Below are 17,709 nucleotides of genomic sequence, written 5' to 3'. Positions count from 1 at the left end.
CCTTTTGCTGGGGGTACATTGCATGTATTAGACTTTTTCAATTTATTAATTGGTTTTGCCAAATTTTTTTCTCTTCCCTTTCCCCCCTTTAAAATATGATTTGTTACAACAGATGGCTCTCTGGGAGAGGGAGGGAAAAGGATACTAGGGAAAATTTTGGTGATGTCCAAAAAGATATTAATAAAGAATTATTTTTAAAATGAACAAATGAGAAGAACAGGGAAGGACATGCTTTTTAAAACTACGTATAGGAGAAGAGTGTTTGACTAAAATGGGATTAGGAAGATCACAAAATAAGTCAATTTTGATTATACAAAATTGAAAATATTTTGCCCTTCAAGAGCAAATACAGTAATAATGAGAAGGAAATCACTCAACTGGGCAAGATATTTGTAGCACACTTATTTGGAAAAGGTCTAATACCAAGATATTTAAAAATATCTAAGAATAAGATCCATTTCTCAATAAACAAATAGTTAAAGGATATGAACAGGCAGTTTTCAAGAGAAGAAAAATCAGCTACCAATAACTATATGAAAAAAAAAATGTTCTAGGTCACATGAATAAAAAATTGAAACAATTCTGAAGTTCCACATCATATGCATCAAGATTGTTCAAAATTACAGAAATAGAAAATTACTTATATTGGAAAGAAAGCAGACACAACAATGCATTTCTGAATGGTGCAGTCATTCTGGAAAGTTACTAGGAACTCAATCCAAAAAAAGTCAATAAACTGTGATTTGTGACCCTTTTACCCAGTGACACCACTCTGAAAAAGTCAAAAGAAACAGGAAAAGGAGTCATGTGCATACGAATATTAATGATGGCACTTTTTGTTGTAGTATACTCCTAAAAAAAGGCTTTCTATATTCACTGCCTCTATTTCCTCAGTTGTCATTCACTTCTGAGCCTTTGTAATATAGATTTTGACTTCATTTTTCAACTGAAAATGCTCTAACAGGCTTATGTTAAGTACTGTCTTGGACCCTCTTCTTTCCAGTTTCTCTACATTCTTATTGATCTTATCTATTCTGTGAGAATTTTGATAGCCCTACTTAATTTGATCATTGTGATTTACGGTATCAGTGATTGTCTATAAGTAAGATAAATAGGATAGAATGAAGTTTTAACTGTTAGGGTAAAAATTATGTAAGTTTGAATTAATGAATCCATTATGCATTGATGATAATATCCATGTATTGATGATCATTAGTTTGTTATTTAGGCCTGTATTAATCTGTGTCAGAGACAGAGATGTGGACTTGTTGTACTACCTCCTCCCCACTCCTATGAATGTGCTCTGAGAGCTGCTGTTTCCAGAAAACCACAGTTTCCCCATTTTCTATCTTCTTTTGTGACATAACATGCTTGTGGAAAGTCCCAGAATCTTGTTGCCAAGTCACTCCCTAAACATCAGTATTTGGGTGATATCTCCTTTGACCAAATATGGGAGTTTGGTCAAATATGGAAGTTCCTTCCTTTAGCCAAACATGGAGTTTCACTTCTTCCCCTTGATCAATCATGTGGATTTCTTCCTTCTGGAACTGAAAAAAGTGAAGAACTGTACCACCTCAATTTATTTTTGGCATTCCCTCAATTGCTATAAAAGAAGCCCTACCCCACCCCTAGGGTAGAGGGATCCTTGACTACAGGAGAGTCTTGGATCCATCCAATTGCTTAGGGAACCACCAGTTTCCCTAATAAATTGAAACTGCTTGGAGACTGCCTCAATATCTTTTTGTTGTGGATTAAAATTTTGGGGTCATGGTTCCCATGGGTTGAACTCTCCCTGAAGATGATTCCCAGAGCTAAAAATCTAGCCCTTGCCTCTTTGATAAACTCCATTCTCACATAACAGAACCACAGATCTAGATCTAGAGATGAAAAGGAAACTCAAAGGCTCATTTTTCAGATGAATAAATAGAATCAGAGTAACTTGCCCAACTGAATGCCCTATAGTTATTTCAAACTCAACATATCCAAAACAGAATTCTTTCTTTCGTGATTTTCCCTCTTCATAATTTCCCCTTTTGGGATGATAGCTCCAGCATCCTTCTAGTCACTCATATTCTTAAGCTTAAAACTATGCTCAACTCTTCCCTATTCCCCCATATGCATTCAAGCCTTGCAGAGATAGAACCAACAATATTTCTTGTGACTTAAGTCCCAGAAGGAGAATACAGCCATAAATATTCTTTATGTTCTCATTCCCTACCCAAGCCTATGAACTCCCCAGACCTCACCAGGTACTAGAAGGTCTAGCAGAAGCAGTGACCATCAATCAATAAACATTTATGAAATGCTTACTACATGCAAAGAACTGGACTAAACACTAGGGATACAAAAAAATGCAAAAGACAATCCCTGTCCTCAAGGAGCTTACAATCTAAGGGGGGGAGACAACATGCAAACAAATATATACAAAATGAGCTACATACAGGATAAACAGGAAATAATTAGAAGAGGGAAGGTCCTGGAATTAAGAGTACCATGGGCAACTCTTCCTCAATGCTCTGATCAATGTCTTTTTCCTCTTTTCCCTTCCCAGCTGGATAATTACCTTCCTATCCCCATCAACTCAGTAGGTAATCCATAGCTTCTATTCCATTCTAAATGTTGAGCCCAATACTCTTTCCCCAACGGAAGCCTATTCCCAAAATTCAAGAGGATAGAAACGGTCATTCACACAACTTTGATGAAGAGGGAATCACCAAGTAAAATCTTTCCAGTAAGATGGAAGACAACTAGACTCTGTTATCTGCCTTGCTACTACCTCCTCTGGCCAATTAGGCTTTACCATCTGCCTTACTGACTCACCCTTAAGATCCCTAGGAATTGCCACTTGACATACCCATATACCCTAAGGACTCCTGGGCCTTGCCATCCATGTTGTAAATGAATCCTCCTCTATGTGTTGTTTCCCCCAATAAGAATGTGATCCTTATCTCTCAACTTTCTCTTTGTATCCCTAATACTTAGCACATTGTAAGTACTTACTAAACATTTTTCATTCATTCATTCCTTTGCTCCCATATCTCCACTCATACAATCACCACCCAACTTCAGGTCCTCAGCACCTCTCATTTAAACTATCACCATAATCTCTTACTTAGTTTACCTACTTCAAATCTCTTTCCTCTCCAATTTAATCTCCAGATAAAGGCCAAATTAATATTTCTAGAGTATAGATCTGACAATGCACAATAAGCTCTAGGGTTTTGTTTTGTTTTGTTTTGCTTTTTGGAGGCAATCGGGGTTTAGTGACTCGCCCAGGGTCACACAGCTAGTAAGTGTCAAGTGTCTGAGCCTGGATTTGATCTCAGGTCCTCCTGACTCTAGGGCCAGCGCTCTATCTGCTACACCAAACTAGCTGCCCTGTTCAATAAGCTCTAATAGGTCCTCTTGACTCTACTATAAAAGACAAACTCTTCTGGCTTTTAAAGCCCTTCATAGTCTGGCTCCAATCTACCATTATAGATTTATTCTACTTTATTATTCTCTACATGTTCTATATTCCAGACAAACTGGCCTACTTTCTGTTCATCATATACATTTCATCTCCTGTCTCTGTGGCTTTGCAGAGGCAGGATCCTGTGAGAAAGCAGTGAGACACACACACAATAAGTATTCCCTTTTCATCTCTATCTCACAATATCTTTAGCTTCCTTTCAGGTTCAGCTTACATGTTACCTCTTACATGAGGTCTATCTAATTCTCCCAGTAGCTTGCACCCTCTTCCACTGCAAATTATTTTGCATCTCCTCTTCTGTGTACATATTGTTTTCCCTCAACAGAATGTAAGTTCTTTGAAGGCAGAGGCTAATGAACATTTTTTTCTTTGTACCCCCAATTTCTAAGCAAAGTGCCAAGTACTTGTTGGATGAATTAATTTACATAATGAGTTAATAATTTACATAATTATTAATTGATTAAACTGGTCAACTTTGCATATTTAAAAAATACATGAAGCAGTTTGTATACAGACATAATAAAAAGCTGTTCCTTACTTTAAAACTATAAGGGGCTTTTTTTGTGTGTGTGCAACTTTTACCTACATTTCTCAAAGCAAATAACCTTTTGGAAACAGTCTTTCAGTACTTTTGTACTTTAAAATCTAAAAAAAAAAAACAGTGGGGCATTGTGAGGCTAGAGTTCTCATCTAGGGAAACTGCTCTCCTTGAAGGAAAAGGTACTTAATTAATAGTTTAAATGCAAACAATTACTCACAATGACTACAGTGTATTTTGCCAAAGTATGTATGCTCTAAAGAGCACTTCCTTCTCTTCCTTTCCATTTAGATAACTACTATTCTAGTCCAAATCCTCTTGGATTATTAAATAGCCATCTGGTTTCCTGCTCCCCTCACCCCCTCCACTAATATACCACTATCTTTCTAAAATATTCCTTTAAACAATTTACTCCCCAGATTAAAATGATAATGACTCCTGACTATAAAGTCCAAATTTTTCCTTCAAGGTTTCCTATAATATAGTCCTACTATTCATAGCCAATCTTGTCTCCTACAACTCAATTCAAGATACGTTTATTAAGTGCCTAATATTCACAAGGCATTATTATACATACTGAGGATACAAAGATAAAATTTAAAATGAAAGCTTCCTGAGCTATCCTGAGAGAGGGAACATTAGGAGGTACGGGGCATATATACAGGTAAGTATAATTCAAGATAGGATGTGACAGGAAGTAGTCACCACACACACACACACACACACACACACACACACACACACACACACACCCCCACCCACATACAAACTTAAGTGCTCTAGAAATATTTGAAAGGTTAATAAGAAACTGCTGCCCCTGCCATAGTCTATCATCTAGCAAGGGTTACAGAACACTGCTTTGAGATAAAGTAATAATAAGGGGCAACTAGGTGGTGCAGTGGATAAAGCACTGGCCCCAAAGTCAGGAGGACCTGTGCTCAAATCCGGCCTCAGACCAAACATTTGACACTTACTAGCTATGTGACCCTGGGCAAATCATTTAACCCCAATTGCCTAAAAAAGAAAAAAAAAGATAAAGTAATAATAAACAAATTGTGCAATTCTCTGAGCTTTTATTCCTTTTAAAATTGTAAATGTATATATTCATATCATACAGTATAAGAAATGGAAAGAGGGCAATGCAAAATTGAACAATTCTGTTATGTGTCTATAGAAAAGCTGTGAATCACAGATTTAAAGAATTGAAAAATACTTTCCTAAATAAATCCTGCTTTAGTACTGAATTAGTTTTCTATGTCTCAGTAGTTACTTTATTCTTCATTCTAAAAGAACTTACCTCTGGAGTTTTTTCTGTTTCAGGCAAAATTTTGTAAATGGAATTATCTGTAAATTAAAAAAAAATCAATCTCAGTATTAGTCTGGTTATTAATCTGTAAATTAACAAAAATTTACTCATTGTGTGCCAAGCATTCTGCTAAATGCTGTGGATAGAATGGAAAGCACAAAGTCTGTTCTCAAGGAGAGCACATTCTAATGGGGGAGAGATTGACTAAATAATTATGTACATAGAAGATATATAACAGTTTAAATTGAAGGTAATATCAGAGGGAAGACATTAGGAATGTGTGCATGAGTGTGTGTGAACAGAGAGGGGAAAGACTAGGAAAGGTCTCCTGAAGAAGGTAGGATTTAAGCTGAGTCTTTAAGGATGCTAGGAGGAAGAGGTGAGGAGGGAGAGCATTCCAGCCAATGTAAATGTATGGAGCTGGGAGAGGGAGTGTTAGTATGGGAAAGAGTAAGAAAACCAGTGTTGCTAGATCACAAAGTACATGGAGGGGGCGTAAAATGTAAGAAAACTAGAAAATATTTGGAAGAGCTTTAAAAGCCAAATAGAAGGTCTTTTATTTGTTCCTCGAGGTAAAGGAGAGCAACTAAAATTTATTGAGCAGGGGATTGACATGGTTAGATATATGCATTAGTTTGGTAGCTAAATGAAGAATTGATAAGAGACTTGAGACAAAAAAAGACCAACCAGCACACTACTCCAATAGTCCAGATGTGAGGTGATAAGTGTCTGCACCAGGAATGGAAAGAAAGGGATGTACACAGAAGATTTGCGAAGGCAGAAACAAGATGTGGTAACATATTGGATATGTGGGGTGAGAAGTTGAGGATGATACTGATGGTGAGAGCCCGAGCAAGTGGGAGGATGATAGTATCTTTAATAGCAGCAGTATTTATCAAATACCTATGATAGAACTAGGGTAGAGACAAAGGTGAAAGAGCTCCCTGTCTCATAAGCTATTTCCCAAAGAAGTCAAAGAAACATGGTATAGGACCTCTACTATCTTTGCTATTGTTGATGTTTTTTGCTTCTTTTACTGGCATATATCAAATGGGCAACATTTTTTAAAAAGTTAAATCTTTCTTTCAATCAATAAAAATATGCCTTCCTTTCCTCCTACCTTCTCCAACTGAGAAAGAAAAACAAAACTTCTGTTATAAACACGTATAGCAAAGTAAGACAAATTCCCACATTGGTTATCTTAAAAAAAAAAGTCTTAATCTGCATCCTGAGTCCATTATGTCTGTCATGAAGTAAGCAGCATATTTCACCATGAGTTCTCTAGAAACATAACTGGTTATTTCATTTAACAGAATTCATACATTTTTGAAAATTGTTTTGTCTTTATGTGATTGTTATCATTGTATAAACCATTCTCCTGATTCTATTCACCTCACTCTGCATTACTTCATACAAGACTTACCAGATTTCTCTGAAACCATCCTTTTCATAATTTTTTTACACTACAACAGTATTTCATCATATAACTTGTTCAGGAAAGAGTGAAAAAAGTGAAAACTTCTGATGAATTTTCAAAGTCTTCAGAAATATTTTCTCTCTCATCAAGATAAAGTAAATAATAAACAAATTGTGAAATTCTGAGATTTTATTCCTTTTAAAATGTAAATGTACATATTCATATCATACAGTATAAGAAATGGAAGGAGGGCAATGGAAAATGGAACAATTGTGGGGAGGCAGACAAGAGACAGAGATAAGAGGCAAGGCAATCTTACTCCCCCAATCTGGAGGAATTTATGGCATTGTGAACTAATTACAGACTAAATGTGTAACTAAAATGTAAGTTCTCAACTGAAAACTTTCAAATTGTGGTTTGAACATTCCTATAAATGTGGAAATGTTTGATAGCAGCAGTATTTGTCAAATGCCTATGATGAACTAGGGTAGAGACAAAGGTGAAAGAGCTTATCTCCTAAGTTATTTCCCAAAGAAGTAAAAGAAACATGGCCTAGGATTTCTAGTATCTTTTCTTATTGTTGATGTTTTTTGCTTGTTTTATTGGTATATATCAAATGGGCAACATTTTTGAGGTTTTGAGGTACCACTCTGTGGAATGTTTTAAGGAAAAATAAGAATAAAACTATGGGAAAAGTTACACGGGAACAGTGCTTAGACCTTTTTTTAAGACCACTCTTTCTATGGAGATTGAGACATTTATTGTTTTAATATAAGGAATGTCAATTTCCAGAGTTTGCTCTAAGAAAGACAAACAGAATTAGGTTGTATGCATGTTTATTTTCTTTCAAAGTGGCAGGCATGCATTCGGAGCTACAGTCAGAACTGTGCTCTCTTTGGGGTTAGATTGCACAGATTATAAAGACAAAAAGAAACCACAAAGATGGGTGAGAACTGCTGTGTCATGGCCCGATCAGGTACTGCCACAGTCCCTTGAGTTCAGTTTCCATTTCCCAGGGAGGGGCCATTTCACAGAGATCATGATATGCCTACATGGAATAAGGAAGAAGGAAGAATGAAAAGTCTCCAAGGTCCAGGAACTAGGATGCTTGTGCTAGTTCTGTCTATTAGAGCTGGTATAAACCAGCTTAAGTCAGTTTTATGGTTGCCAGCACAGAAGGAGAATATCCGGGTTTAGCAAGTGAACATTGCAAAGAATCTCCAGTATGTTAAACTTAAAGGATGCTCATCTGGGTACAAGCACCATAAAACTAAGGCCCTGGAGGAAGGTGGCATCTCAGATCATGAAGGAGAGCTGAGGTCCACTTCACTAGTGGGGGCCATGGACCTTTTAATAAAGTGCTATTGGCCTGGAGCTTTGCCTTAGTTTCTTTTATTATAGATTGGGCAATTTTGGACTCCACAAAATCAAGAAAAATAGCAAAAGAGATAAAATGAATTATTTTCTAATGCAAGATAATTTGGAAATGCATTCAAGTGAATTAATGTCATCTGACTGGTTATAAGTTTTATTTTATATTTTAAATTCATGATTCTGTATAGTATTGTGTTTCCAAAAAAATTTTCTTATATTGTGCAATTTGGGAAACCACCATATCAGAAATATTGTTAGAAAAGTAACTTTTCTTAATCTGGCAGATGTCAGATTTGAGCAGTTAAAAGAATGTGGTAAAAGTGTTTGAAAATTTAAAAATTGTATAGGGTGTATTTGCTTTAAAATGGATAACAATAATAATAATAACTCATCATTGGGAGAAAAAATAACAAAGTCCTCTTCAAATTATCTCTATCTGTGAGGTTCCTTTCTACTTGGACAAGGTCATAAGATCTTATCAACCCTACTGACTGAGTGTGATAAAGTTCTAAAGTATTAAATTTTGAGAAAGTAGGACCTCTGGCAGCCAAAGTGAGAAAATTTACAAGTTTGCTTGTAGTAAGGAGTAGGTTTCATCTGACAGATTGACTACCACTTATGAAAACTATTAAATTCTACCTGTTAATAGTCTGTATTGAAGTTACATCTTTGGGCCAACTTAGTAACAGCAGTCCTTCGATTCAAACACTCGTTTTTGCCTCAGGGATTAACAGGTAGTACAAAATTGATGACTTTCTATGCACAGCATTTTTCTGGGGTTTGGAGTCACTTATCCTGTATTCAGTACGTGTGTGAAACTCCAGAATGTAATTATTCTTAAATTATAACTGAAGGACAAATAAGATGTCTTTCTATGCACTCTTGTAACACAAGAAAAAAAATAACTTAGCCCTAAGCTATGATCAGTGAAATTTTGCTTTGTGAGGTGAAATCTTATGGGACTGCAACCTAGTATTGTTCTAAGTTTTGATTTCAGGTATGGTTGTCTAAAGTATCATTAAGCCAATAGTCTACCATTCAAGCGGAACACAATGTGCTGCCCAACTGCTAGAGGTGGATACCTGTATCTGGGAAAATTGAGGGGATGACCTTGCATAGGCAAAAGGAAGGAGCCCCTTAACTCAATTTCTCCATTGTGCTATTTTCCTTTCTGAACAGGATATTTTCCCATCTGGTTAATTCTGAACCTGGCTATGATATCTTGTGAATAATGTGGAACTTTGCCATGTGATTGGCTTTAACTATGACTCATGCCTAAAATTAAACAGAGCTAGGAGAAGTTTTCTCCCATTATAGATTATGTTAGGTCAGCCTGTGTCCTTGAGGGGACAGTCTTGATATTGTCATAACCACGTCCCTCCTTTTTCCTTTCATAGCAAATTTCTATAATCAGATCAGGTGAATTGTAGAAGTTTTCTTTTTGCAATACCAAAACATCTCTGAGTTACTATAATAGGATGCAAGTGTGAAAAAACTTACTGTTTTCGATCTGAATTTGTAGTTAATGCCATATTCTAAGCAAATAAGTTAATGAATTATTGAACTTGCCATTCACTTGTTAATAGTTATATACTCACGTATAAGATTAGGTCCTCGAAAAGGTGTATGAGGTGTTCAGGGAGTACTAGTACCTCTGGTGTGAGGCCTGCATATTTTTCTTTTCTTTTCTTTTTTTTGGTGAGGCAATCAGGGTTAAGTGACTTGCCCAAGGTCACACAGCTAGTACATGTCAAGTGTTTGGTCTGAGGCCGGATTTGAACTCCGGTCTTCCTGACTTCAGGGCTGGTGCTCTATCTACTGCGCCACCTAGCTGCCCCTATTTTTCTAAAGTAGATGCAGTGATGTGGGGTACTATGAAGCTGGTGTAGGTACAATCAAATCTAGTCAACAAGCTTGTATGCCTCCTCAGAGTAGCAAATGACAGGCTCATGACAATATGATTGCCACTTACAGGAAAGTGCTATGCCACCATCATCAGTGTATATGCTCTCACCATGATGAACCCAAATGAAGACAAAAAAAAACTTTATGAAGAAGACCCTCATTATAAACGTGCCAAAAGAGGACAAGTTTGGAGTCAGAAACAGCAACAGTAATGGTCACTTACTACTGAAGACTTATGTGTTTCACGACCTTCTCATCGCCAACACTGTCTTCTGTTTACCTAAATGCAATAAAACTTCATGAATGCACCCTCACAGCAAACACTGGCATTTAACAGACTACGTCATTGTAAGGAGAAGAGACAGATAGGATGTGGGAGTGATAAAGGCAATGTGTGGCATAGAGCACTAGACTGATTGAAGACTTATCCTTTCTAAGCTAAACACTGACATTCTACAAAAGTGGTGGCCTCAAGGCATGACAATTACCAGAAGACTTAATGTCAACAAATTAGAGTGCTTCTCTGTGTTTGAACATTTTGTGACTGACTTAGAGAGAAAGCTGAGTCAACACACTGGAGCAAAAAAGGAGTGGGTAGCTTTCAGAGATTTGGTGTACAGCACTGCATATACTCAGCTGGGCCAAAACACTTGTAAAAATCAGGATTGGTTCAATGAAATGATGGGGAAATTCAGAAGCTACTAATTGAAAACCAAGAATCTATGAGGTCGACCAGAAGGATAGTTTATTTGTCTCTAAAAAGGCAATGCTTAAGTCCATCAAATGTAAAGTGCAAGTGAAGCTTAGAGATGTGGAATTCTTGGCTCAGTAAAAAGACAAATAAAATTCAGTTTTATGCTGATAATAACAGTCCAAAGCATTTTTTTTTTACAATGTCCTGAAGGTTATTTATGGGCCAAAGATCTTTGATGCATATCAACTACTCAGTGCTGGTGGAGCAACACTGAATAGGGCTAAGGACATGATACTAGAGAGTTGAGCTGAACACTTTCATAGTGTTTTCAATAAATTGTCATCAACCAATGTTGAAACCGCTTACTGTTTACCTCAGATGGAAGTCAAACCCTCTCTATCTGAAATTCCAATTGAAGAAGAAGTTTTGAAAGCCATTAGGCTCCTCTTGTGTTGAAAAGCACCTGGTGCTGATTTCATTCCAGCAGAATGTATAAGGCAGGGGATCCACTGCTCATATAAAAGCTAACTGAAATCTTCTGGGTTAGATGGCAAAAGAAGGTTATCAAAGATGCCTCCATTGTCTATCTATATAAAAGAAAACAGGTTGTCCTGTGACAACCACAAGGTGGTGAGGTCCCTCTCTCTTAGTCATTGCCAGCATGATTCTTGTCAGACTCCCCCTTAATAGTCTGATCCTTCACCTGGAAGAGGGTCATCTACCCAAGAGCCACTGTGGCTTCAGAAAAGACTGAGGAAAGGTTGACATGTTGTTTGTTGCCTGACAACTCCAGGAGAAATGCCAGGAGCAGAACAGAGATTCGTACACATTCATCAATCTGATCAAGGCCTTTGATAATGCCAATTGAGAGGAGCTGTAGAAGATTTTGGCAAAATTTGGTTGCCTGGAGAAGTTCACCAGTATTGTATGGCACTTCCACGACGGCATGCTTGCCAGGTTCTGGATAACAGACAATGCTCTCCTGCTTTCCCAGGCACCAATGGAGTTAAGCAGGGCGGTGTACTTGCTCCCATGCTTTTTAGCATGATATTTTTAGCAATGTTGTCAGACGCCTTCAATAAAGACAAAAATGGCATCAAAGTCAGCTACTGGACTTAAGGTAAATTATTTAACTTGCAAAGGCCACAAGCCAAGACTAAAGTGGAGAGAGAGTTGATGTGTGACTTTTTATTCACAGATAACTGTATACTCAATGCAGCCTGAAGCTCAGATATAACATAGTATGAGTTGATTCTCTGCCACTTGTGCTAATTTTGGCATAATAATTAATACCAAGAAAACAGAGATTCTCCACCAGCCAGCACCATACCATCCATATACAGAACCATCAATTACAGCAAATGGAGAAATTTTGAATGCTGTCGTTAAGTTCAATTACTTTGGCTATTTACTTTCCAGCAATATACACATAGATGATGAGGTTGATGTATTCATTGCCAGAGCTAGCTCAGCATTTGAGAGTGTCTATAGTCACTGTGCTGACCACATTGCCGTATGCCCATGAAACCTGGACAGTTTACCAGCACCATGCCAGAAAACTGAACTGCTTCCATTTGAATCATCTTAGGAAGATTCTGAAGATACCAGACCCTGAGGTCCTTTCTGAAGTCAAACTGCCAAGTATTCAAACTCTACTGCAGAGAATACAACTCTGGTGGGCTGGTCACACTGTTCAAATGCCCAACATAGACTGGCCAAAAAGACTATTTTACAGGGAATTCACAGAAGACAGGCATTTACTTGGTGGTCAAGCGAAGCAAGAAAAGGTCATTCTCAAGATCTCTCAAGAACTCTGGAATCAATTGTGAGACAGGGGAGACACTGGCACAGGATCGTCCAGCCTGGCATGCCTGCATCAAAGAAGGCACTAATTGGTAGTAGCTCAAAAGAAATACAAGATGCACAAATTTAGACATATCTCTCTCAAATAGTCATACAGAATATTTGTGCCAGACCTGTAGTAGAGCCTTCTGAGCTTGTACTGATACCATCAGACACACTGTACACTGACTGTAAGAAAGATTTTAGGGAGTTAGGCTTCCACAGTAGGATAAGAAATTCCAAGATTTTGTGGATAGTCCCTCAACCAATCAGAAAGTACTCCAAACGTTTCTATAAACAACTAGTTCCTTAAGAAAGAGCCCTAGAGGCTAAACTGGTTGCAACCAGCCGGGTTCAAGGACAGGGCTTCAACCAGCAAAGGCTTTTCTCCAGTGTGCTTGCTTAATAAGCTTATTGAATATGAAATGACACACCCCAAGGGTGGAGATAGGCGCCATTTTTGAGCATGGGACCCATGAAGTGGGCGGAGTTAAAAGAACATGGACGAACATGCGATGGGCTGTCCAGGAAGGGTGTAACTCAGATGAACTAGACCAATCATAGCCCTGATGGGTAGAGTATGCATCTTACTAATGGTTTAAAAGTCAATTCTACCACTGAACCAGTGCCCATGTGCTACTAAAGTGTGTTGTGCCCACTTCTCTCACGAGAAGCATAATAAAGACTTTCCTTCACCCACTCACTGTAGTAGATTTTTTTTAGTTTCAGATTTTTCTAACACTGACTTCAACATCATGATATCATTTTGGTCCTCTTTGAACATGAAGGACAAAAAACAACAAGTCTTTGAAGTATCTCATTCTTTCAGAGTGATATGGATATAATAAGAAAAATATGTAAAAGTTTTCTGATTAAATAGAGTAGTAAAATTTGAGAAAGCAACAGGATAAGACTGTTTTCTCTAAGAACTAAGATATGTGTGTGTGTACATGTATACACCCTATATATGTATATGCATATGCATGTATGTATATATGATTGGTTTCCCACTCTTTCTAATGGAATATATAGTCCTCAAAATTGTATTAAGAATTTTATAAATAAAATTTCATTAATAATTGTAAAGGGAGGATTCTGAGAAGATGGCAGAATAGATCAGAAAATATCAAACTCTCAAAAGATTTTCCTCCACAAAAGAGATAAAATAGCACCCTAGGGGGGTGAAAATAAATGAGAGTAGGGGAAGAACAAGGGTCCTCCTGGGACAATAGGAGATTGGAAGAAAAATCCCAGGATGAAATTTACTTCCAGCCAAGAATAAACACCTCCAGGCTAGGGACCACTTAAACAACAAACCCAAAGCCCAGGAGTTAATTGGATTGGGAGGCTACTTCAACCCCAGCCACAGGAACTTTTACCCCAGGATAATGAGGAGAGCTGTTGAGCAGGGGAAGATCTAGTGGGGCCCTGACGCTGCTGGCTGTGGGCACTTACAGGAGGCTGATGGTCTTGGTTTGAGTTTAAGGTCAAAGGGAAGAACTGAAGGGGATCTGAGGCCAGAGGCACTATCCCCCATACTCCAGGACCAGAGGCAATTATAAAAACTAAACTATTACAAAAAAAAAATGCACAGGCAAAGGAGAAAGAATCCCACCATAGAGAGCTATTATGAGAATAGAGAAAACTAGGGTTCATCTTCAGAGGATGATACTGAAGCAAAGAAATCCTCTTCTACCCCAAAAAGTAATGTCAAATGGTCACCTGCCCAAAAAGAATTCATTGAAGAACTTAAAAAAGGCTTTAAAAATCAAATGAGAGAGACTGAGGAAAAACTAAAAAGAAAAATAAGAATAATTCAAGAAAAATAAGATGATTATGAAAAGAAAGTCAACCAATTAGAAAAGGGGATCCAGAATCTTAAGGAAGAAAATGACTCCTTGAAAATCAGAATTGGGCAAGGGGAAGCCAGTAAAGTTATCAGAGATCAAGAAATAAAAAAACAGGGGCAGCTAGGTGGTTCAGTGGATAGAGCACTGACCCAACAGTCAGGAGGACCTGAGTTCAAATTCAGCCTCAGACCAGACACTTGACACATAACTAGTAACTAGCTGTGTGACCCTGGGCACGTCACTTAACTCCCACTGCCTCACCAAAAAAAAAAAAGAAAAAAGAAAAGAAAAAAATATATAAAGAATGAAAAAAACTAGAATGTGAAACATAAGAAAAACAACTGATTTGGAGAACAGATCAAGAAGAGAAAACATAAGAATAACTGAACTACCTGAAATCTATGCCCAAAAAAAGAATCTTGACACAGTAATATAAGAAATAATTAAAGAAAATTGTCCTGAAGCATTAGAACAAGAAGGGAAAGTAGAAATAGAAAAAATCCACTGATCACCACCTGAAAGAAATCCTATGAGGAAACTCATAGGAATATTATAGTCAAATTCCAAAACCTCCAGCTTAATGATAAAATATTAAGAGCAATTAGGAAAAAAAATTTACATAAGACTGTACCACAATTAAAATCACACAAGACCTAGCAGTGACAACACTAAAAGATCACCGGTCTTAGAACACTATATATTGAAGAGCAAAAGAACTTAGGCTCCGATCAAAAATATCATACCCAGCAAAGCTAAGCATAATTCTGAATGGAAAAAAAAAGTGGACATTTAATGAACTGTCAGATTTTCAGGACTTTATCAAAAAACAACAACAACAAGAACAACAACAACCAAACCTGAACTTAATAGAACTTGACATACAAGAGCCAAGAGAAATAAAAGGTATGTACCAATGACAAATTACAATGGACTGAAAGGACAAATTACAACAATTATAAGATTGTTATTAGTAATTAGCTAGCCTATAAGAAACATTGGGGTAGACCTGAGTATGATATGACTCCAAAAAGTAAAACTGTTCAAGAACAGCTAGAAGAGTAATTATCTTATACAAATGAGGTGTGAGAGGAAGAATCAATACAGAAGAATTAGACGGGCAGTAGGGCTGTTAGTTCTGGAAATCTACTTTCAATTAGGAATGGGTTCAAGAGGGAAAAAATATGTATACATTAGAAGAGTATAAAAATCTTATAAATTTAGAAAGAAATAAAACTCTAAGGGGATAGGGAGGAGGGAGAGGATAAAAGAGGGATCTTTAGAGGGGAGGGAAAGGGAATAGGTTAAAAGGGGGATATAGAAAGGTATTTAGATCAATGGGAAGGGGAGTATAAGAGAGGGATTCTTGGGAGGATAAAGGAGGGATCTTTAGAGGGGAAGGCGAGAGAATAGGTCAAAGAGGTGTACAAAAGGGTATTTTGATTTATGAAAAGGGAGGATAACAGAGGGATTATTGTAGGGGGCACAAGTTAAGTAATAGGAGGGCAAGGTAGTGGGCAGAAGAAAAGCAATAGGTCAAAGGGGCATAGAAAATGGTGTTTAGATTTATAGAAATGGAAAGACAAGAGAGGGATTGCTGAGGGGGTAGATCAAATAATAGGAGGGCAAGCTAGGGGATAGAAGTAGAGTAGAGGAGTTATGAGAGATAGGAAAAAAGACATGCACAAATATAAAAACAAAGATTAGTAATAGAATGTCTTAGGGAAAGTATATGTTTATATATGTATGTATGTACATGTATCTATGTATGTATATATCATTATCTACATATAAATATATAAGTAAATATCTATATATAAATATATATAAATAAATCCCAATTTTTCTTAGGTCCAATAAGTTGTTCTCAAATTATCCTGGGGGTGGGGGAGAGGAAGGAGGAAAAAAAAACAAAGTAAAAAGTGTACAGTAGAGAACAAGAGAAAACCTACAAGGAAATAAAGAAAAGATGGACAGCTTTCAACATAATGGGTGATATTTAACATACAGACTTTCTTGAAATGGAAAGTTATTGCTATATATTCTGAATCCTCTCTTACGTTCTGCTGTGCACATAACATGGTTTTTTTCTTTTCTTATTTTATAACTAAGTTTAACATTTAAATTTATGATATGTTTCTTTTTCTTATTATGTATTTCAAGTTTTAGTGTTTGTCTAAAATAAAGAAAAAAAGTGAAAAAATTGTAAAGAAATTTTAAGTCACCATTTTCCCATTTTGATGTCTTTATCTGATAATTTCAAGAGACAGAAGGGCCCATTTTCCAAGTCATTCCCTCGTGGATTTTTTTTTTTTTTTTAAGATTCTTTCTTCAGCTTGTTGATGGCAGTGATCATATCAGGTACTGGGTTTAGGTATTAGATAAGTTTAGGTAACAGCAAGGGGTATGTAAAAACTGAAATTCTCTGAAATTTCAGGTGAATAATGGGTTCATAATTTGATGTTCTTCTTATAGTTCTACTGTTGATATAGAATCAGAACTACAAGGTTTGAGCTGGTTTTTAACCACATGACATAGTTATTGGAAAACCAACTTTAGGAAGTTGTACTGAATTGCATCGAGTCTTCTTACTAGCAGATTTTAGCAGAAATTCAAGTGACTTGGAACCAGAGAAGTAGATTTACTAGGAGGAGTCTCCTTCAGAGCTACCTTGAGAATGAGATTTAATCCAGAATGCCCAAGGAAAGATGTTTCCTGGGACCAGACAACTACCTGGGACATTTGGGACACAAGATGAAATGTGCTAATTAAATGAACATTGGGGGTGGGTTACTAGATTATAAGGAGATGATGTTACTGTACTGCTTTGCCTTTTTGTTTCTTGATGTTTACGTTTACTGAGTTTTCTTGGTTACCTTGGTGACATGTAAATCTCTCCTCTCAAATCAGTACCTGGTGAGCCCTCTAACTAATTTGATCTGTAGCTTGATTCAATTTACCTATAAAGTCTATTTAACAAATTTTGTCTCCTTAGGAGATATATGAGATTATAATTCTGCTTGTACTCTTTGTGCCTCTCACCCCATCCCTTTGATGCCCCTAAAGGTAGACTACTATTCTGTCCAGAAATCCCTAACAGATAAAATAATTTAAACAAGTTATCCTGGGGGTTAAGAACCCTAGGATTAAAAGGGGAAATATTACATTAAAAATAGCATTAGTGACTCCATTTTGCCTCTATCCACCATTTTGTGAAGCTAAGTTTCAGCTACTTGTAAGTCACTTGATTCTGGAGAAGCCACTCCCCTTCTCAATGGTTATCTAACTTAAGGAATGTCACAAATTTACCCCTC

At 37.0% G+C, this 17,709-nt stretch overlaps 1 protein-coding gene across 1 annotated transcript in view; it reads right to left on the bottom strand.

Annotated features, from left to right (window-relative positions):
• MEIKIN (meiotic kinetochore factor) overlaps nucleotides 1–17,709 on the bottom strand; it is a 153,181-nt gene that overhangs the window by 90,538 nt on the left and 44,934 nt on the right. Inside the window, exon 7 of the mRNA XM_027849027.1 lies at nucleotides 5,281–5,354. Within this exon, the coding sequence (XP_027704828.1) occupies nucleotides 5,281–5,354 (74 nt within the window). The remainder of the gene's footprint in view (nucleotides 1–5,280; nucleotides 5,355–17,709) is intronic.

Source organism: Vombatus ursinus, unplaced genomic scaffold (assembly GCF_900497805.2).
Source record: "Vombatus ursinus unplaced genomic scaffold, bare-nosed wombat genome assembly UNPS02007284.1, whole genome shotgun sequence".
Classification (NCBI taxonomy): domain Eukaryota; kingdom Metazoa; phylum Chordata; class Mammalia; order Diprotodontia; family Vombatidae; genus Vombatus; species Vombatus ursinus.
Note: the sequence above shows the minus strand (reverse complement) of the source record. Positions and strands in the feature narration are given on the sequence as shown.